General features: G+C 40.5%; 1 protein-coding gene across 1 annotated transcript in view; it reads right to left on the bottom strand.

The window, feature by feature from the left end:
• Positions 1–23,752, bottom strand: part of PUS7 (pseudouridine synthase 7) — a 64,724-nt gene extending 40,972 nt beyond the window's left edge. Inside the window, exons 1-5 of the mRNA XM_004382612.3 lie at positions 23,689–23,752; positions 12,173–12,605; positions 11,106–11,190; positions 7,658–7,759; positions 4,893–5,037 (exon numbers count right to left, since the gene is read on the bottom strand). Of these exons, the coding sequence (XP_004382669.1) occupies positions 4,893–5,037; positions 7,658–7,759; positions 11,106–11,190; positions 12,173–12,573 (733 nt within the window). The 5' untranslated portion in view covers positions 12,574–12,605; positions 23,689–23,752. The remainder of the gene's footprint in view (positions 1–4,892; positions 5,038–7,657; positions 7,760–11,105; positions 11,191–12,172; positions 12,606–23,688) is intronic.

Raw genomic sequence — 23,752 nt, 5'->3', positions numbered from 1 at the left:
TTTAAGCTAAATATAAAGAACAAATGAATCAATGAGCCATCTAGGAAAACTGCCACTGCAACGTACGCCTAGCAAATTGCTTTCGTTCCAATAAACGTTAAGTGTGATCCCCTTCTGTCTTGGACAGAAAGTATTACAAGATTTCTTTAGATCTTGGTGTGAAGTCCTCACAACTCACCCTCAGAAAATTGTGAGTAGGAATGTTATTTTAGATTCTCCTTCCAGCTTACTATCAGTTAAGTAAAACTGCCTCTACTTAGCACTTGTGACAAAAGCATTGGCATTTCATTTTGTCTACATGAAACACCAACCGCTCTTACCTGCTGCAGTTCTGACCTCTGTCCAAATGCACAGCGTAAAGAGCACAAGAGAGCAATGTTTAATTTATAATAATTAATATAATATTAAAGTGCTTTAGAGGTGAACATGCAAATGATCTCATGGTAAGTTTATGCTGTGAAATTCTATAGCATCTGGTAGTTATGTGATGGGTTAACAGCCATTTAGACATTTAACAATGGAATGTTGCAGAGGCAAACAGTGAACATGTAGAAAACTCACCTACGGGTACAAGCCTCCCTGTCTTAATCCCTTCACAAAGAGCATGTTAGTTCATCCTCAAAGCTGCACTGTCTGTACCCATGGTCTGTATACAGCAAAAGGCTTAAGACTGGATACAAAATGCTTCCTCATCTAGAGATTTACCTTCTTCAACATGGGAGGACATATACCGAAACACTATTTGTGATTATCTTTGTTGGTGAGACTGCGTCATCCTTTATTACTTTGCTTTGTGCTTTTCTGTGTTTTATGAGTTTCCTGCATTGAGTTTATAAAGTTTATTTGAAAAATTTTGAATAATTATTATGGAAAACAGTTCTCTAAAATGGAAAACTCTTATAGATTAAAAGAAACTTATCTATTGAATGCAATGCTCTGACCTTGTTTGGATCATTATTTGAACAAGTCATCTGTAGGTAAAAGCCATTTTTGAGATAATAAGGGAAAAACTGAACATGGACCAGGTATTAAATGTTAAGAAATTATTGTTACTCTTGTTGGGCATTATATAGGTCTGGGGTTTCATTCCTTATCTGTTAGATATATACTGAAACATTTATAAGTGAAATGACAAGGTGTGTAGAATTTGCTTTAAAACACTCCAGCAAGAAAAAGACAGTGGGGGAGAGATCAAATAAAAAAAACATAATGCTGATAATCGTGAAGCTGTAGATGGGTACTTAGAGCTTTAAAACACTGCTTTCTCTATTTGCACGCATGTTTGAAAATGTCTGTAATAAAAAGTTAAAAAAATTCACTTGTGATAAACACTGATGAAGTGTAGCTACATTTTCTCTTAAGTACTCCCCTTCAGTACATTCACAATCAACTATGATGGCAAGAAATAAATGAAGCCGCAAGACTGAAAAACTAAATGCTACTGTATCTTAAGAGAAACCATGACAGCTGAGTATGAGTTTTGGCTCACAGCATGCATCCTGTATTAGCAAGTCCAAGCACTGAACATGCAGACAATTCTCTCTCCTGCAAACAACAGATAGAAGTATTCATCTTCTAAGTGTACTCAGTATACATAAATTAAGCATATGCATTGATTAACTGGGAACATTTTGAATAACTGAAAATCAATGAGTCTCAAACTTATTTTGAACAATTTATTTGACTTCATAAAACTCTAACCCCTAACAATGCTAAATAGCACATAGTTAGCTTTACAATTCAAGTGAATTTAATAACTTTCAGACATTTTTGGGGGCACTCTGATCTACAATGTGAATGTAAAAAGATTCTCAGGCTGAGGTAATAGGAAGCAATGTTTTGACAGTCAGCCATGGTAGCCCTGCTCCAGAAGAAACAGAAACCAGATAAAAGGGGAAATCAAGTTCACAAAGACTCATATATTGAGCACAGAGATCCTCATGAATAAAAAAGGAAAAATGCTGTGGCTCAAGAAAGAAGACACGATGGAGTAGCATGCAGAACACTCTTCCCTTCTTTTCCAAGGCCATTCTCGCCGCTGTACCTGTGCACACCAACCCTTTCAGCCCCCTCTGGCATCCTGCTCCATCCACTATCACTCTCCTCCCTGAATTTTCACCCTCCCTCTCCACTAGTTCTTTCTCTTCAACATATACACACACATACATATATACTCAGAGCTCTTCCATCTTAAAGCCAAACCTATATTCCACTCCCCTTAACCACATTCCCTTCCTTTCTCTTCTCTTTATAGCTTATTTGAAAAACTAGTAAAAATCAGTTGCCATCGAGTCTACTGATTCATGTAACCCCATGTGTGTCAGAGTAGAACTGTCCTCCATAAGGTTTTCAATAGTTGATTTTTTGGAAGCAGATGCCAGGCCTTTCTTCCAGGGCAACTCTGCGTAGACTTGAACCTCCAACCTTCTGGTTAGCAGTCGAGCCCATTAACTGTCTGCACCACCCAGGCACTCTTTATTTGAAAAAGACAGTCTGTACTTATTGCTTTCACACCTCGACCTACCATGTAAACTGGTTTCCGACCTCAACATTTTCACTCAAACTGCCCTGACAATAAGACCAATGATTTCCGTGTTGCTAAGCTGATGGACAGAGACCTGGTGGCGCAGTGGCTAAGAGCTCGGCTGCTAAGCAAAAGGTCAGCAGTTCAAACTCACCAGCCACTCCTTGGAAGCCCTATGGGGCAGTTCTACTCTGTCCCACATGGTCGCTGTGAGTTGGAATTGACTCAGTGGCAACAGGTTTTTTAAACTGATGGACATTTTCCAGAGTTCTTTTCTTGCTGGACCTCTGTAGCATTTTTCATTGTGGACCACAGATTATTGGAATCCCCTTTTCCTACGGATTCCACAACACCAGCCTCTTCCACCGGGTTCCCTTTGTATCTGTCTGGCTCTTCCTCCTGAGTCTCTGGGGATCCCTAGATCCAAGTATCCCTCCTGGGAGCCATTCATTTCAGTGACCGTGGAGAGCCTCTACACGGCACATGGCAGAAAATTTTTACTGAAGCCCTTAAAAAGATTTTAGAGGCATTTGGAATGTACAGTACCTCAAACTGTAAATTAAGGGGAGAAATGGTTCACATCCCACAGCCTTCAGCATCTCACCTGAAAAATCTTATGGAAAATTTTTATTGAATGAAAAAAATAAAGGTGACTGAGAGACAGGAAGTGGCTGGTGGTGTTAAGCACCAAAGTTGTAGAGGAAGACAGAACATGAGAGGTCCAGCACCAATCATTTAACTGAGGGGAAAGGGTAGGAGAGCTGTAAACGGCCCCCTTGCATGAAACTCCATTAACTCTCCTCCCTGAAGATCACAAAACCTGGTATTCTCTTGAAAATGATAATCACTTCTAAGAAGCAGCTAGAGAAATGTTTTTTGCCTTTTTCAATCTGTTTCCTCATGACCACACTCAGCAGAACAAGATTTTGCCTTTCGTTATTCCTGTGCAGAGGGCAGCTGGCCACACGATGGTGACCACAGTGGGTTGCCTTTCTACAAGGAACACCTGTTTAGCACCCTTTCCAACCTGGGTTCCTTGAGAGAATTAAAACCAAATGCCCTAAGGTATCCACTGTATGTAATAAACCAACTTTCCTCCTAGACATCTAGAATAGTTACTAGCCATATACCAACCTTGCAAGAATTGAGAAAACAGTCATTTTCTATTGGGCTTAATTCTCTCAAGGAACCCTGGCCGAGAAAGCTGCTAAGTTAATGTTTCATACATGACCCAGAAATTAAAGAAACACATATTACCCCAGTAATTGGCTTCTGGAGTGAGAACTGATTAACAACCCCTGCCCCCAAGCAGGTCCACAGCATCTCATTCTTCTTTTTGCCATCTGTTACCTCTGATCGCTACCTTCCCTCCCCAGCTGCTCAAGGGTTCTCATTTCTATATCATTGTCCAGACTTGCTGATTTGACTAGATTATTTTCACAAGCATAGCTAAACCTTATTTCCACTCTCGTTTCATTAGAACCACAGTTATAAACAATTAGGCTTCATCCATTCGAAGTATTATCTTTGAAATTAACCTAAGACTGACGATGCACTAATGGTCTGAACTCTTTTTTGTTAGAGTCCCGATTTTGCTCTAACAAATATATCATGAGATAACTGGGCTGTCACTGGTAGGGGATGAGGGTGAGGAAATAATTTTTTCCTACCGTAATTGTTGTTAAAATTTCACTGGCTGATTTGACAGGTAAAAGAGGAAAAATTGTCTAATTTTTCTTAAGTTATATGCAAATAGAAATTTTCACGGCTGTGGAAAACACAGTATAACATAAATATCAAAGTGATTCAGTGACAACCTACCAATTACAAGCAAATTATACACAGTGAGATGGGCTCAGGCGAAGGGGTGGTTTTCTATGTTCCATGTTTTTTATGTGTGAGTGAAGAAGATGCTCACGGTTAGAAAGCAGAAGTTTTTTCAACAGAGGGAACTTGCAGAAAAGATGCTGCTGGAATGGGTGGTGGGTATTATTTGTTCATATGAAGGCTTTCTTTTCTCTATTAAGAACACAAAATGACCAACAGCCCTGCCACTTTCTCCTTGAACTGCCACTGTGCCCACTCTGCTTTTCAGAGAACACATCAAATCCCTGAGACTTTGTCTCAGACACTGCCATCACGTCAGCAAATCCTGGCTCACATAATAGACCTAATGCCCCAAACCAGTCCGACAGTCCGCTGTGGCAACTGAGAGGACAACATTTACCTTCTCTGAAGGAGTGACGTGATCAATATTCTCCTGCAAACAATAGCAAACCCTTGAACATAAACAGCAAAGGAGAAGGGGGAGAGGAATCTGTCTCACAACTACCAGACGAAAGTAACACCCGGCCACTCACTCACTTACTTGCCAAAGCCTTCTTTCCAGCTGCATGGTAGGCAACAATATATTTCTTCCCCTCTCTATCCTCTGTTTTTGTCTCTAATCCTGGAAACAGAGATTTAATAGCTTGATGGATGACAGTTCTTTTCTCTTTGGTATCCTCAATAACCTATTAAAAACACAATGATAACACAAATGGAACAAACATTAAATAGGGAACTAATACTAATGAATCATTAAAAACATTGCCCTTCTTATTCACTATGAAAAATAACAAAAGTGCAGGGGTTCGATTTCAGAAATATATAACTGAGTTTCACAGTATCACAAATTATAACAGCCCATTTCTTGTGCCTGTACCGGGCACTGTACCAAGGCACTTCACATTCTTCATGTTATCTAATCATCGTAATATCCCTATCATACTACCATTATCACATTTATTTACAGTGGAGAAAAGTGAGGCTTAGAGAAGTGAAGGAACATGTCTAAGGTTACACAGGTGGAGGGTGACAGAGCTGGGTTTGAAATCCAGGCTGTCTGACCCGAGCCACCAATCAGACCCTCTCTCACAAAGTCTCTTTTGGAGAAACACCTCAGGCTCATGGATGAAAACATAGGGCGAGCTGGGCCTTTGGTATGTCAGAAACACAACTCCCCCAAATAGTCCAATCTACACCTGCCTCATATTGAATCTACTCTACATGAAACTGTTTTATAACGAAGTTCTAGCATGTTTGTTCACATCATTTTTTTTAATTAAAAAAATCAGTGTGAGGGAAATAAAAACTTACTACACCTGTTCTTAATTTTTGAGTGTGTCTCACACTAAGGAATATATTTTACATCTTGAATTAACACTCACAAATGTGTATGCCTCTTATGCCTTATTGTGAGACAAATGTAAGATGCTTATTAAAAAATTGAAAAAAAATGCTCACAAAACCATGCTTTACGCTTTCTGTGTACAAAGCACTGACGTTTTCTATTTTAGTCTACTACTTTAAAAAAAAAGTTGGTTGAGATCCACTAAACTGATTTCATGACCCGCTAATGAGCTGCAACCTGCAAGCTGAAAAACACTGAGATATACTACAACTACTACTGGCGAAACATAACAATATTTTAGCAAAATATAAAAAATTGCAATTATAGATAAAAGACTCCATATCAACAACTGAGTCTAGATCTGGGATTACTGATAGCAGTGAGCTGGAATCATAGCGTGTATGTGTATGAATATGTATTTACACCACAAAATTTCAGGAATTCCAACCTCATCTTACAAAGAAATCTGCCCACAGTTTATGCCCTTTAAAGATAAAAACTTTTAGTAGATGGCATAATCATAGTTAAGATGGCAACTAATCTTGCTACCTATATAGGAACTTGCATATTATGGGGGTAAGATATACCACTGCATTGCAAACAAAGGAAATCTGCACTGTCTCCCCGGATTGCTCTCTTAGGAGTTATTCTCTTTGGCACTGCTGAAGATATAATCTATGGGTAAATTCAGGGATTGAAGAGTCATAAAGTTGTAATAGGAGTCCTGGTGGTGCAGTGGTTAAAGTGCTCAGTTGTTAACCAAAGGTTGGCAGTTAGAACCCACCAGTCACTCCATGGGAGAAAGATGTGACAGTCTGCTTCTGTAAAGATTTACAGCCTTAGAAACACTCTAGAGCAGTTTACTCTGTCGTATTGGGTCGCTATGAGTCGGAATTGACTCAACGGCAATGGGTTTAAAGTTGTAATATCATGTACTTTGGGAAGTTTTAGCAGAGGGTGGCAAATAATGAATGCTGAAAAGTTACAGTAAACTCTTATTAACTGGAAGTGATGGAAGGGAGAATTTCAGTAGCTCTTTAAAGAATTATACAAAATTAAAATTCTAAAAATCTTGTGCAACAAGATTCTAAAAATCTTGTGCTAGAAGATTCTTAAAATCTTGTAACATATTTTACTTTGCTACAGACACCACCTAGAGCTGCCCTCATCCAATACAGTGGCTACTAGCCCCATGGTACACTAAGCACTTGAAATGTGGCGTCTGAATTCAGATGTGCTACTGTGTAAAACAACACTGGGTTTCAGACTCAGTAGGAAAAAAAACAATGTGAAATAACTCATTGATAATTTTTAAAATATTGCTTACACATTAAAATATTTTAGATATATTAGGGTAAATACAATATATTGTTAAAATTAATTTCACCTGCTTCTTTTCACTTTTTTTTAATGTGATTACTAAAAAATTTAAAGTTATATACATGGCTTGCATTATAATTCCACTGGACAGCATTAATCTAGAAGAAAACTTCCATAACAAAAAGCTTTTTAAAAAGGCACTTACTGACTATTCTATTTCTTAGCTGAGCTCTCTTTTTCTTGAATATCAGAAGTGGACCCAGGCTGAGCAGAGATACATTCCCTTATCTCCCCTCTCCAATTCCTCCCTCTAGCAGAGCCCCCCAATCAGTGCCACACATCTGACTGTCCGCAGTGGCAATCCTGTTGCAGTAGCCACTATGTGATATAACAATCACTCCAAGATTCCAAACAACAGATTTTTTTGTTGATTTGAGGTCATTCAAAATTTCTTTAAACAAAAATGTATCTTTTTTTGGTCACAGTTTATCTGAACACTGGTATCCCTTTTAGACCAAACAGGGCGAGGTCATCCTTTTGTTAACCACTGTAATTTTTTAAACAGATACTTATTAGTATCCAGCCAAAATGAAGCAATCAAAACCCTAAAAAATCCTTTCATATATTTTTATACTACTTACCTCAATGGCAACACTGGTTTCCTTATTTTTAAAAAGCTGGAGTTCTTCCAAATGCTGCTTTTCTTCAGCTGTCAAAACCGTAAATACATCTTCTGAAGGATCCTTCAAGACAACCATGAGAACTCCCAGTGAGTCAAACACAGAATTCAAGGCGGTTAAAGCTCTATACAGTCATGCATCACATAATATCTGTTTGGGCAATGTTCAACTACATATATGTCCATGGTCCCATAAGGTTATAATAGAGTTCAGAAATCCCGATCGGAGAACGGGATGTAGCAAATTTAGGCATGTAGCACTTGACAATCATGACAATCCTCACGAACAAAGAAAAACTTTTTCAAGCTGTTAAAGGATCAGCTCCACTGAAAGCTACAAGGCTAACAGAAATGCGAGAGGGACCCATATCAGATATGGAGAAACTGCTAATGCCGTGGATTGAGGACCAAACAAAAAGGCGAAGGCCTCTCAGTGCTTTGATGATCACTGCTGAGGCTTGAAGCCTTTTTGAGATGCTCAAAGAAAAGCAGGACCAGACTACAACATCGGGTATAATGCCAGCTCTGGGTGGTTCAAGTACTTCAAACAACATTTTTTGTTGCACAATGTGAAAGTGAGTGGCAAGTCTGCAAGTGCTGATACGAAGGCAGCAGAAGAATTTGTTGAAACATTAAACAAACTAATTTTAGAGGGAGGTTATTTGCCCAAGTAAATTCTTAATATGGACAAAATCTTACTCTGGAAGCAAACGCCTGAAAGGACCTTCATTCATAATATGGTGTTCGCACAAGGCCCAAAACACATAATGTCTATTTCACAGAACACATCGTGGACTTTATTTCTTTTTAATTACATGACTGTGTCTCTACGATCTCTAGGAAATACTATCTTTATACAGAAGGTGATTTCTGGAACTCACGGAGCACAAACACCACAGCCTCCACCAGACTGAGTCCAACACAACTAGACAGTGCCCAATTACCACTATCAACTGCTCTGACAGGGATCACGATACAGGCTCCCGGACAGAGCTGGAGAAAAATGTAGAACAAAATTCTAACTAAAAAAAAACTACAAGATACTGCAAAATCTCAACAACAAAAAAACAAATAACCCAATTTAAAAATGGGCAAAGGATACGAACAGGCACTTTGCCGAAGAAAAGATTCAGGTGGCTAATAGACACATGAGGAAATGCTCATGATCATTAGCCACTAGAGAAACGCAAATCAAAACTACAATGAGATAACATCTCATCCCAACAAGGCTAGCTTTAATCCAAAAAACACCAAATAATAAATGTGGAAGAGGTTGTGGAGAGACTGGAACACTTATACACTGTTGGTGGGAATGTAAAATGCTACAACTACTCTGGAAATTGACCTGGTGCTTCCTTAAAAAGCTAGAAACAGAAGTACCATATGATCCAGCAATCCCACTCCTTGGACTATATCCTAGAAAAATAAGAGCCCTCACATGAATAGACATATGCACACCCATGTTCACTGCAGCACTGTTCACAATAGCAAAAAGATGGAAACAACCTAGGTGCCCATCGACAGACAAATGGATAAACAAATTATGGTATATTCACACAATGGAATACCATGCAACAATAAAGAACAACAATGAATCCGTGAAATGTAACATGGAGGAATCTGGAAGGCATCATGCTGAGTGAATTTAGTCAGTCACAAAAGGGCAAATATTGTATAAGACCACTACTGTAAGAACTCAAAAAAAGGTTTACACACAGAAGAAAACATTCTTTGATGGTTACAAGGGTGAGGAGGGAGGGAGAGGGGTATTCACTAACCAGGTAGTAGACAAAAATTATCTTAGGTGAAGCGAAGGACAGCACATACTACAAGGGAAGTCAGCACAACTGGACTAAACCAAAGCTAAGAAGTTTCCTGAATACAACAAAACACTTTGAGGGACAGAGTAGGAGGGGCAGGGGTCTGGGGACCTTGGTTTCAGGGAACATCTAGGTCAACTGGCATAACAAAGTTTATTAAGAAAATGTTCTGCATCCCACTTTGGTGAGTGGCATCTGGGGTCTTAAAAGCAACCGAGTGGCCATCTAAGATCCATCAATTGGTCCTAAGTCACCTGGAGTAAAGGAGAATGAAGAAAACCATAGACACAAGGAAAGTATTAGCCCAAAAGACAGAAAGGGCCACATAAACCAGAGACTTCATCAGCCTGAGACCAGAAGAACTAGATGGTGCCCGGCTACCACCAAAGACCACCCTGACAGGGAACATAACAGAGTCCCTGACAGAGCAGGAGAAAAGTGGGGTGCAGAACTCAAATTCTAGTAAAAAGATCAGATTTAATGGTTTGATTGAGACTGGAGGGATCCCAGAAGACATGGCCATGGACTCTCTGTTAGCCCAAAACTAAAACTATTTCCAAGGCCAACTCTTTAGACTGAACTAGGGGACATAAAAGGATACTTGTGAAGACTGTGCTGCTTTTTTTTTTTTTTTTTAAAGATGCACTTTTTTCCTTTTTTTTTAATTGTTGTAGTTAAATGAAGTTTACATTTCAAGTTAGTCTCCCATACAAAATTTTATCCATGCATTGTTACGTGACCCTAATTGCTCACCCCATTCTGCGACAGCACACTCCTCCTTTCCACCCTTGATTCTCCATGATCATTCAACCAGATCCTAACCCTCTCTGCCTTCCCATCCCACCTCTGGACAGAAACTGCCCCTTTGGTCTCTTGTATCTACTTGACTAAGAGGCACACTCTTCACGAGTATCACTTTATGTCCCACAGCCCAGTCCAATCCAAACTGTGCTTCTTGGCTCAAGTAGATACATGAGACTAAATGGGCGGCTCCTGTCCAGAGGCAAGCTGAGAAGGCAGAGAGGATTTCAGGAGCTGGTTGAATGGACATAGGAAATCCGAGGTGGAAAGGAGGAGTGTGCTGTCACAGTATAGGGAGAGCAACAAGGGTCATAGAACAATATATGTATAGATTTTTGTATGAGAGACTATTAACTTGAATTGTAAACTTTCACTTAAAAGCACAACAATTAAAAAAAAAAAAAGACTAGACTTACTGGTCTGAGAGAGACTGGAGAAACCCTAAGAGTATAGCCCCTGGACACCCTTATAGCTCAGTAATGAAGTCATTCCTGAGGTTCACCCTCCAGCCAAAGATTAGACAGGCCCATAAAACAAAATGAGACTAAATGGGCATATCAGCCCAGGGTCAAGGACGAGAAGGCAGGAGGGGACAGGAAAACTGGTAATGGGGAACCCAAGGTTGAGAAGGAGAGAGTGTTGACATGTCGTGGGGTTGGTAACCAGTGTCACAAAACAATATGTGCATTAATTGTTTAATGAGAAGCTAGTTTGCTGTGTAAATCTTCATTTAAAGTACAATTAAAAAAAAAAAAAAAAGAAGGTGACTTCTATTAGAACTACTTCTACCTCTTCATCCACTGGAACAGACAAGTCATCCAAATGGCTGATCCGTCCATCTTTTCCTATCTCATGAACAACGAAGTCAGAGTATCTGATGAAAAGAAAACACAAACTTTCAGAGATTTAACATTTTGTTTCCTATTAATTTTGGGATAAAATTTATCACCTGTAAGTCTTACTATTGTGCCAAATGGGATTTAAAAAAAAATTTTTTTTTCAATGCAAAGTCATTTCTAATTTCTCAATGAATGCTGAGCCATACCTTGGCTAAGGCTTTATATCAGAACTTAACAAAAAGGCCTTCTGAGCTTCTAGGGTAGTCTTTCAGAGAAATGCATAAACAAAAGCTTATTAACATTACCCCATGATTATACAGACAGTCCATAGTATTGTAAATCATAAAATACAGTAAATGGTTAATTAAATCAGAACCTAGCAATTCAGAAATCGTTAAGTCTACCATGAACTATACTGAAGCTTACCCTTAAGCTAAATACTTTGCACACAATATTTAAAATAGTCTCAACAACCCCAAGGTGGTGTTATGATCCATGTTTTGGATGAGGGAACGGAGGTTCAGAGGAGTTAAATAACTGTTTTAACTAAATAACTAAAGTGGCTAAACTGGGATTCATACACAGGTTCATCTAGCTCCAGAGACAACCTTCTTTCTAACGTATGATGTGGCACATTCAGGTGCATGAGTTGAAGATTATATGACTGATACAGGAGAAAACTTGAAATCATCGAAAATAAATTATCTTTAAAGAAATGAACAGAATCCATTCACATATAAACAATGCATGACATTTGGAAATTATTTCTATTATTATTCCAACAGTTGTGGGAAGGAGCTTCCCTTGATAAGAACTGATCATTATTTGCATTAAAGATATAAAAAAATTAAAGACCTTTGCTCATTTAGTCAGCTCTCTCTTGTCCTATTCCTTTCAGACCATCAATGTAAAAAATCCTCGGGGATAAAAGCTAAATGGAAGAATATATTGCTGATTTCTTTTTTAAAGAAAATAATTAATATAACTAACATAATCTTATACATAAACTACACATACCTTTCTTTTAAGATTCCTGAGAATCCTTGATGGGAACTTACAAACTTGGTAATGCCTACATCAAGTTCGGTAAGTCCATGCTTCATCATGTCTGCGAAACTCTCCACTTCCTCTTCCTCTTCACCTTCCTCTGAAAGGCCATCTTCTTCCTCCTCTTCCTCGTCTTCTAACGGAGCATCAGAATTGTTTTTACCTTCCCCAGCACTTACAGCTTCAGGCACTGCAGGCACATTCTCATCGCTGGGTAGAGAGTCACTTTCTAGCCCATCCTGACCCTCGCTCAGACAGCATTCTGAGACCTTCTGTCTTTTTACTTCCTCCCCTGGAGCTTGACTATCATTATCTTTCACGGCAAGGGACCCACGTTTCAGTGACACACCAGCCATTCCTGTGGTCTCCATTTTTAAGGCTCCAAGAAAACATTTAAGAGAACCTTTTAGGAACAAAGAAAAAGAGTAGAAAATAACAATCACCTATAAAGAAGCTGGTTTCAACCAACAAAGGCACAGTTAACTTTGTTCAGAGAGCCCTAAAAATCATTTATTAAAGTAATTGTTCCTGACATGGGCATATAGTTTTGGTAGAAAACTGAACAATACATCTGCATGGAATTTGACAGTAAGCATCTGAAGGGATCAGTCCCTGGAGAAGGACATCATGATTCGTAAAGTAGAGGGTCAGTGAAAAAGAGGAAGACCCTCAACAAGATGGACTGACACAGTGGCTACAACAATGGGCTCAAGCCTAACGATTGTGAGGATGGCGTAGGACTGGGCAGTGCTTTATTCTGTTGCACACAGGGTCACTATGAGTCGGAAACAACTCAATGGCACCTAACAATAAAAATAGGTATGCCCTTTCTGGAGACCATGGTCTCGGGGGACATCTAGCTCAATTAGCATAACATAGTTTACAAAGAAAATGTTCTACATCCAACTGTAGTTGAGTATCATCTAGGGTCTTAAAAGCCTGTGAGCGGCCCTCTAAAATACATCTACTGGTCCCACCCCATCTGGAGCAAAGGAAAACGAAGAAAACCAAAGACACAAGGGAAAGATTAGGCCAGAAGACTAATGGACCACAACTACCACGGCCTCCACCAGACCTGAGCCCAGAACAACGAGATAGTGCCCAGCTACCACTACCCACTGTTCTGACAGGGATCATAACAGAGGGTCCTGGACAGAGCTGGAGAAAAATATAGAACAAAATTCAAGTTCACAAAAAAGAGATCAGACTTACTGGTCTGACAGAGGCCAGAGAAACCCCAAGAGTTTGGCCCCTGCACACCCTTTTAACTCAGTACTGAAGTCACTCCCAAGGTTTACCCTTTATCCAAAGATTAGACAGGTCTATAGGGCAAACAATAACACACATGAGGAACGTGCTTCATAGTTCAAACACGTATACAAGACTAATGGGCACACCAGTACAAAAGCAAAGACGAGAAGGCAGAAGGGACAGAAAAACTGGACGAATGGAAATTGGGAACCCAGGGTGGAGTAGGGGAGAGTGTTGACATATCACAAGTTTGGCAACCAATGTCACAAAATAATCTGTGTATTAATTGTTTAATGAGAAACTAATTTGCTCTGTAAACTTTTACCTAAAGCACAATTTAAAAACACATATGTATGCCCTTTGACCCACAATTTTTAAGGGCTGATCTTAAGAAAACAAGTGCACAAAGTTTTATCTGTAAGAATACTCATCACAAAGCTTTCATATTAGCAAAAAATTAAGAACAGCAACGAAGCTTGGATACAAGAAATGCAGAATATGTAGAAACAATATGAAAAAGAAATGCGAAAGGTGGTTACATCTTCTTGGAGAGGAACTAGGTGGCTGGGGCCACAGTGGGAGACTTGCTGTTTTCACTGAAAGACATTTTTGTATCATTCGAATTTTTTTTATGTATATGTATTATCCATTCGAAAAACTGATTAAATAAAAGAAGTGTCTAAGAAGACACACATATTTCAGCACAGAGCAGCTTGAGAGAGGCCTACACAGGCGGCAGTCAGAATAAATACATGCATCCAAGACCGTGAGTCTTATTTGACGTTCTTGGTGAAATAAGAATGAAGGTTTTTCCTATATTACATAGGGAGACATTAAGGTCAATTTGCTAATAATCTTAGTAAACATATATAAAGAAAATAAATGAGCAGAAAATTAATATTCCAGTTCTCCAAGGGTTAGATTAACAAGAGACTCACTTACAGAAGCAGCTATAGAAAAATAATGATGATAAGCTAAATTTTAATAATTCCTACTTGATTTTGCCTGTCAAAATCAAGAATGGAAAAATAAGGTAAAGAAAAAAAGACATAGGTACCATAAATCTATTCAAAAAACAATACCCCAAATCAAATGTGGAAGGCAGATTATGCCAATAAAAAGTATGAACCCAGAGTCATCTTTGCTGAAATTTCTTCCTTTTAAAAAAAAAGACAAATACATGCAAAAAAGAAAAAGGAAAAAAAGGATCATAATGGCTAAAAATGTATATATTAGGAAAATGTCAGTAAAAACAATTTCTTTTGAAAACAAATTAAATAAAAAGAAAATGGAAGAAATTAAGAAACAGAAGCAGACCACAACTAATTAATAAAAAATGATTTCTAATTCAAATGAGAAAATATTTATTCTGTTTCAGGCAACACCATAGTTAAAAAAAATGCTGGTTTAGGAATCAAGACATTTAGTGACCCTAAAAGTATACCCTATTCCTTATGAAGTATTCTTTCTGATTGAAACTCTCTGACTGGACAGAAATGCTATTTCACTGTCATTTTATATCAACAAATCTGCCCTCACAGAGCCTGCATACACGTGAGGGAGACAGAAAGAGATCAAGCTTACATAAGCCTAGGGCCTACGGAACACAGGGAAAGGCACCACGGGGGCAGTGGGTGAGGATGTCAGAGAAGGGCTAATGAAAGACTAAAAATTAACACCTGAACCAAGTTTTGAGGAGCAAGGAGCAGTAACGTTGTAAAAATTGGGAGAAGGATGTTCAGGGTCGTGGGTGTGGAAGCACAGGAGAGCACGGAGTGCTAGAAGAGCCGCAAGGAGCTCCTCATACCTTGTGAAGGGAGAGTGAAAGCTAGGGAGGTGAGCAGAAGCCACAGCAGGATAAATGGAGGAAATTATTCATGAAAATAAAGACACCACACAAGGATTTTAAGCAGGTCTGTGACCTGGTCAGATTTGTGAGTTAGAAAGATTTCCTGGCACCTCTTGAAGATAAACAGAAGTTTGAAGACCAGGTTATTAGGCACAGTTGTAATCTAGGCAAGGAGCCCTGGTGGCACAGTGGTTAAGTGCTTGTTTGCTAACCGAAAGTTCAGCAGTTCAAACCCACCAGCCACTCCGCAGGATAAAGATGTGGCAGTCTGCTTCCATAAAGACTACAGCCTTGGAAACCCTATGGAGCAGTTCTACTGTGTCCTACAGGGTCATTATGAGTCAGAACTGACTCAATGGCAACAGGTTTGGTTTTGGGATTTGGTAATTTAGGGAACAAATTAGGGCAGCCTGATGCAACGCTGAGGTAAGGGAGACAGAAAGGAGGGTGGGTTGAAGGAACATTTAGACAGTGGTAGGGACAGGACTCGGTAACAAATGTAGGAGGAAAGAGGAAATGCTCCACGATTACCTGGGTTTTCTGCCTTGGGGACCTGAGGGAAGAGTTCCCTGATACGGGGATCCATGGATAGGTGAGCAGGTGGTGGGAGAAGATGAGCTCACTTACAGTTCTGTGGTAAGTGAGCCCCTTGGTACCTGGAGGACATCCAAATGGAGATCCTCACATCACAATGTGTCATATATACCTGAACCAACAGTGGCCAAAACCCCAGAATGGCCCCCCATTGATGATGCAGGGTCCCCAACTGGCATGACGTGTTCTACCAGGAGATCCTGATAACCTTCCAGAGATCTGAACTCTCAACAGGGAGGAAAACAAACAAAAAAACCCACTGCTGTCTTAAAAGCTTGCAAGCAGCCATCTAAGATGCATCAATTGGTCCCAACCACCTGGAGTAAAGGAGAATGAAGAACACCAAAGACACAAGGAAAGTATTAGTGCAAGAGACAGAAAGGGCCGCATAAACCAGAGACTTCATCAGCCTGAGACCAGAAGAACTACATGATGTCCGGCTACCACCAATGACTGCCCTGACAGGGAACACAACAGAGAGTACCTGATGGAGCAGGAGAAAGGTGGGGTGCAGAACTCAAATTCTAGTGAGAAGACCAGACTTAATGGCCTGAGACTGGAGGAACCCCAGAAAGCATGGCCCCTGGATTCTCCATCAGCCCAGAACAAACAATTTCCGAGGCCAACTCTTCAGATAGGGATTGGACTGGACTGTGGGACATAAAGTGATACTTGTCAGGAGTGCGCCTCTTAGCTCAAGTAGATACAAGAGACTAAACAGGCAGCTTCTGTCCAGAGGTGAGATGGGAAGGCAGAGAGCGTTAACAGCTGGTTGAATGGACATGGGGAATCAGGGGTGGAAAGGAGGAGTGCGCTGTCACAGTATGGGGAGAGCAATTACAGTCACATAACAATGTATGTATAGATTTTTGTATGGGAGACTAACTTGAAATGTAAACATCATTTAAACTACAACAATTAAAAAAAAAACAAACCCACTGCTGTTGAATCGATTCCAACTCATAGCAATCCTACAAGACAAGAGTGGAACTGCCCCATACGGTTTCCAAGGAGCAGCTGGTGGATTCCAACTGCCAACCTTTTGGTTAGCAGCCACATGCTTAACCACTACGCCACCAGGGCTCCATGTACAGCCTATTCTCAGCTTGGCTCAGGGACTTTACCTTCAGCAGAACTTCCATCTCCTTCCCCTTAAGCAGAGAACACATCAGGCCTCCTTCTCAACACCAGGCATTTACTCTTCAGAAATACCTGCTCCTCTCTCTGTTTTCAGCACCCTCCATCATTCAGCACCATCTACCATTCTCTTCTACACCTCAAACAGTTCAAGCCCATCCCCAACAGGCAGGCATTCCCCGTCTGACTGTGCATGTTCTCTCTCTGATGGGAGGTCCTCCACATCCGACTCAGACCATCCTGGTTTCACTTGTCCTGACAACTAGTATAATAAGGCAATGAGCCTCTGACTCCTGTACTTTTGTATTTACTCTCTGTCTTCCTACTTTCCCTGCCTTCATCCGCACTATCCTTCCAGGCACCTGAGTACAGTGTTTTACCCCTACCATTTTCTAGCTGTGTAAGCATCCCAAGGAAAATACTCAACTCCTCCAAGCCCCCATTCTTCAGCTGTAAAATGAAAATGATACTTGCTTCACAGGACTGTCATGAAGATTAAAGCAAAGATTAAATGAGATGATCAACATGGAGTGACTAGCTATTACTGTTGTTGTTCTTAGCTGCCGTCAAGTTGGCCCCCAACTCATAGTGACCCCACACATAAGGGAAAGAAATGCTGCCTTGTCCTGTGCCATCGCCATGATTAGTTGCAGACTGGACTGTGGCTAGCCATGTGGGAACTAAATAAATGCTAGTCACCCTTCCTCTCTCTCTTCCTCCCTCAAGACTACAAACTCTCTGAGGATATTATCTCTTTTCTACATGCCAGAGAATCCAGAGTGGTGTAATAGGCATTAATAGATATTTTGTAGAATTCTTGAAACAGATGCTGAAATTTCTCCCCATCTACAGAGATCAAAGACACACTAAGTAACAAATCCATAATGAAATAATGGCTCTGGGCAATGACCATCAGTGGCCACTAACATCACAAAAAGGAGGTAACTGGGCATTACGTATGCTGAAAGTACACACCGCTACTTATGAAGTATTCTTACTAGTTGAAATGCTATCTATGTCTAATAACTAATTAGACACACAGGGCATACAAAGGACAGAAGATGATGTTAAACACCACTATGAGGAAGTAATCAGCAAAATCCTAAATGTGGGAAACTCTGCAAAGACATAGTTTCTTCAACAACTAAATTGTAAGGGAAAAAAGAGGAGGGGTAATCTACAGAATACAAAGAGAGATGCTGTTATTGTGTGCTGCTGAGTCAATTCCAACTCATAGTGACCCTATGAGACAGAGCAGAACTGCCCCACAGGGTTTCCTAGGCTGTAATCTTTATGGGAGCAAATTGCCAGGTCTTTTCTCCCAAGGAGTGGCTGGTGGGTTCAAACCACTGACCTTTCAGTTAGCAGCCCAGCACTTAACCATTGCGCCACCAGCGCTCCTTTAAAAAAAAGGGATACAAAAGACATAAATAAACAACTGTGGATCTTTCTTTGGAAGGATCCAGCCCAGATCCCTCCATCTCCAACCCCCTGGTTTACTCAGAGGTCCCAGGTAACAGTAAACAACAACAAAACAATTTGAGTGCATCAAGGTATAACTCATTCAAGTCTCCACCCCCTTCTCCTCCCAATCCTATGACTCAAGCATTATTTTTCCCACCATCTTAGGGTGAAAAAAAAAAAAAAAGGAGTCCTAGTGGTGTAGTGGTTAAGAGCTCGGTTGCTAACCAAAAGGTTGGCAGTTCAAATCTACCAGCTGCTCCTTGGAAACGCTATGGGCCAGTTCTATTCTGTCCTATAGGGTCACTATGAGTTGGAATCAACTTGACGGCAGCTAACAACAACAGGGTAAAAAAATTAAGGCATAGAGATTAAGAATCTTGCTCAAGGTTACACAGTTAGTGTAACAGGCAGAATCAAGATGCTCAAAGTCAACGTGCACTAAATTAAACTCATCATTTCCCACAACATATTTCTTTTAAACTGTACCTCTTACCCCAAAGAATTTTATCAGCAACTAACTACTGGTTCCCCAAGCCGGTATATGGACGTCTTCTCGACTCCTCACTCTCCCTTATGCTTCTATCAGGAAATTTTTGAATGGAATTCTAGTAGGTTTAGGACAGCATCTGTTATGCCTAACATCCCTGGAATAATATTAATGGATCATGGACCTGAAGTATAAACCACTGCTTACAACTTTTCTTACTTTTTTGGTGAATAGTAGTTAATGGGGTATAACTTGGAGCTAGATCTAGGTTTTGCCACTTACTAAGTGGGTCACTTCACCTCTCTACGCCTGTTTCCTTCTCTGTAAAAGCAAAAAAAAAAAAAAAAAGATGACTTGGTAAAAGAGCTGTAGTAGAATGGCTGATCCTATTCAACTGTTGGCCTTTAATATTTACTATGGATGGTTTATGGGAGCCACGGTGGTGCAGTGGTTAAAGGGCTCAGCTGCTAACGGAAAGGTCAGTGATTCGAACCCACCCAGTGGAGAAAGATATGGCAGTCTAGTTCTGTAAGGATTTACAGCCTTGGAAACCCTATGGGGCAGTTCGACTCTGTCCTATAGGGTCGCTGTGAGGCAGAATTGACTTGACGGCAACGGGTTTGGTTATTTGGTTTTTATGGATGGTTTACACAGCAGAACTGTATTGTGGAGTCTGGACAAATTAAAAAGAAAAAAAACCTTCTTATGCTTCTTTTGTCCTCTGGGCTACTGATTAAACATGGCTTTCTTCCTCAAATACCATTTAATTGAATTTTTTCCATTTAATTTAATTTTAAGAGACCCTCAAAGAAGAGGGTTCCCAACAGCATCAAATAAACAGGACTTTAGGTTACTAATCTTTTTCTTGATATTGGTGAACATTTGTCTGATCTCTTTTTAATTGCAAAGATAGGATTATTGATTGATCTCACATCTGTGTTTCAAATGAAATTACACTTTTCATTTGTTTTAGCTGATGGTCCTATAGCAGACATATTAATTATTAAAATACATATAGCACCACTGATTATAAGTCACTTCATATATATTTTGCTAAGTTCTGTCCTTTGGGCCTAGAAGTTCTGAGAGCATGTTTATTAGAACAACTGTGCAAACTTCTAGACCAGGAGAGACAGAACTAAATTATCCCCACTAAAATGGCTATCATGAAAAAATGGAAAATATGTCGATGAGGATGTGGAGAAACTGGAACCCTTACCCATTGCTGGTGGGAAATGTATAATGGCGCAGCCTCCGTGAAAAACGGTGTGGTGGTTCCTCAAAAAGTTAAAAAGAGAATTACCTTATGACCCAGCAATTCCACTGTTAGGTAATACCCAAAGAAATTGAAAAACAGGGACTCAAACAGATACTTGTATACCAATATTCACAGTAGCATTATTCACAATAGCCAAAAGGTGGAAACAACCCGAGTGCCTATTAACAGATGAATGAACAATGGAATATTGTACAACCACAACAAGAAATGAAGTTCTAATAATGTTACAACATGGATGAACCCTGAAGACATTATGCTAAGTGGAATAGCCAGACACAAAAGGACCATCCTATGATTCTACCTACCTGAGGTACCCAGAAGAGGAAAATTCAGAGACAGTAGAATAGAGGTTACCAGGGTCTATGGGGAGGGGGTAAGGGGAGTTATTGTTTAATGGGTATAATGTTTCTGTTTAAGATGATTAAAAAAAAAAAAAAAACTGGAAATACATAGTATTGACGGTTACGCAACACTGTGAATGTACTTAATGCCACTAAACTGTACACTTGAAAACGGTTAAGTGGTAAATTTTGTTATGTATATTTACCACAATAAAAAAAGAAAAAAGTGATTAGCTTTAAAAAAGGGTAGGGATGACTTTATGAATGTTTTTCTGTCTTACTGAAGAAAAATTTTTAAAGAAATGCTGTGCTGCACATACACACTATCTATGGTAATAACTCAATCGTCAAGTAAAATCTATATGGATGAGGAGCTTGATTCTACTACTGAGAAGAGAACAAACTCCACTAATACTTTCCCATGAACTTAAAAATCCTACACAATTCTTTGGAGGGAGCGCTAAAATAAATGAGTTTTGTTCACGCTGTGCTCCAAATGCGAATATGAAAATTATAATTTTAGCAACAGTTTAAAATCTTTTTCATTAAAATATCTGATTGGCTGTTAAATGAGAAACTATTTTGTTCTGTAAACCTTCATCTAAAGTGCGAACAGCAGAACAATTGGAAGAGCATAGTCGATGTCACTGAACTGTGCATGTAGAAATTTTTGAAATAGTGTATCTTTGGCTATGTATATTTTCACCAAAAAAAAAAAATTCAAGAAGGGAGAGGGTTGACATGTTGTAAGGTTGTTAACCAATGTCATAAAATATGTGTACTACTGTTTCATAAGAAACATTTTGTTCTGTAAGCCTTCACCTGAAGTACAATAAAAAATAATAATAATAAAATAAAATATCTGACTGGCCAATAAGCTTCCTCTACATGTACAAGAAAAACAAAGCTTAGCATTTTCAAAATTTTAATATAACATTGATGACAATAGTCCTTTAAAACTATTTCCACCAAAATGAACATCTAAATAAGATGTCTTAATCCTATAATTCAACACTCTCCACAAATTCCACTTTTAAAATGCATCTATCCCCCATCCTCAGCAAACTGTTAGTAATCTTTTCAGTTGTTAAAATCCCATAGTAAAAAGCACCTTTTTCAGAGCAGAGCACACACTACATTTTGATATGAAAAATGGTTATGTCTATTAGATGTATTCATTCTACAAATCTTTATTGAGAACCTCCTATGTGTCAGGCACTGTTCTAGGCACTGGGGAAGGGGGCATTTTCTGCCCTCCTGATGCTTACATTATATTTGAGGATATATCCAAAAATAAAAATTTTTAAAAATCTCATAACACACAAGCATGAAGAGTTACAAAGAAAGGAAAGCAGAGTGAGGGGGTTGGGAGTAAGTGGGTGCTCTTTAGAGAAGATTCTCTGAGGTGACTTCGGAGCCAAACCCTGAATGAAGCACGAAACATGAAATGATGTGTGAGGAGAGCGGCAGGCAGGGGTAATGCACAGTGTAAAGGACCTGTGGCAGGAGCACACTCAGTAAACAGTAAGGCCCGCTGGACTGTTATTTCCTCTCCTACTGGAGGGCAAAAGGAGCCCTGGTGGGGGTTAAGGGCTCAGTTGCTAAATGAAAGGTTGGTGGCTGGAACAAAAGAAAGACCTGGCAATGTGCTCCCATAAGGATTACAGCCAAGAAAACCCTATGGGGCAGTTCTACTCTGTTATATGGGGTCAACTCCACAGCACCTAACAACTTAAGGGCAAGGACTATGTTTCATTAACACCTGTATATCAAAAGGTATGTTCAATGTGAAGAACGTGGAAGTGGCAAATATTTTGTTATATGTATACTTATCACATGACCCCTGGTGGCGCAGTGGTTAAGCACTCGGCCGCTTACGCGAAGGTTGCTGGTTCCAACCCACCAGCCACTCGGTGGGAGAAAGATGTGGCAGTCGGCTTCCGTAAAGATTGCCGCCTTGGAAACCCTATGGTGCAGTTCTACTGAGTCCTACGGGGTCGCTATGAGTCGGAATCTACTCCACAGCACTGGGTATATTTACCACACACATAAAAAGACATGTTCAAAAGGAATTTTTAAAATGGGATGTTGACTACTTAACACAGTCAGCCTATTCATCTCCTCTTCAATACAGGCGTACAGCCTGATTTTTGAAAGACCCTTCAATAAAGACATCCCCAGGCCAATGGGGCACACCTGTTTTACAGATGATAAGAGACTTGAGACTAGAGTCCTTAACCCAAAACCAACCAAACCGTTGCCTTCGAGTCGATTCCAACTCAAAGCGAGCCTATAAAGCCCTTAGCAGTCCTATACTTTCTAAAGGAAAAACCGAGTCTGATGAGACTAAATGTTTGAAAAATGAAACTTTCCAAATTTTAGTTCCTGGGAGGTGCATTTAAGCCTCTCAGCACAGTGCTGAGGTAAGGACTCTGTGCAGGTGAGTTTCAGCAGGCACAGGGGCACCTCCATCCACTCACAAGACACTCACGGGGCAGAGGGTTGGGGAAAACACTCCTGGTCCCCAACCTCGAGGAGGGTCGCATCTACTCTGGGAAATGTATACAAAATAAGCAGTCAAGCAAGGCCGGCCTAGCATGTACCAGGCTTGCAATAGTGATGAGTGAATACAAGGACTGAAACACGTGGGCTGGACCACGCAGAAGACTGTCCAAGCGATATACGGGATCTGTGAGCGGCTTCGGGATAAAGTCCCGTTTTCTCTTCTACCCAGAGCCCGGAAAAGAGTTTGAGGAGGGTCGAGGTAAATAAAGCGGAAGGGTGAGAAGGGGATCCTCGGGCTGACAGCGCCGAGGGGAGGTGGGAGCCAGCGGCGTCCCCTGAAGCCCCTCACGGGGAGCAGGGTGGGCGGGGCCAAAGCGGAGGGCTCTTCGGGCTCCAGCCGCGCTCCCGCTGGTACGATCCGTAATGGAGGCGCCGTGGATGCGCCGCGGGGTCAGAATCCCGGCCCGGACGCGTACCCAGTCCGCACTGCCTCTCGGGGCGGGGCCCTGGGGCCCGGGTGCCGGGCCGAGACAAGGGCTGGACCGGGAGCCGGCGGCTGCCGGGAGGCCGCGCACTTACCGGGGAGCCTGGGAGCGCGGACGCGACGCGAGCCTAGCAGCGAAGGGGCGGGCGTGCCGTTCCA

The sequence above is a fragment of the Trichechus manatus genome, unplaced genomic scaffold, assembly GCF_000243295.1.
Source record: "Trichechus manatus latirostris isolate Lorelei unplaced genomic scaffold, TriManLat1.0 scaffold00096, whole genome shotgun sequence".
Classification (NCBI taxonomy): domain Eukaryota; kingdom Metazoa; phylum Chordata; class Mammalia; order Sirenia; family Trichechidae; genus Trichechus; species Trichechus manatus.
This window is presented reverse-complemented; position numbering and strand designations above follow the sequence as displayed.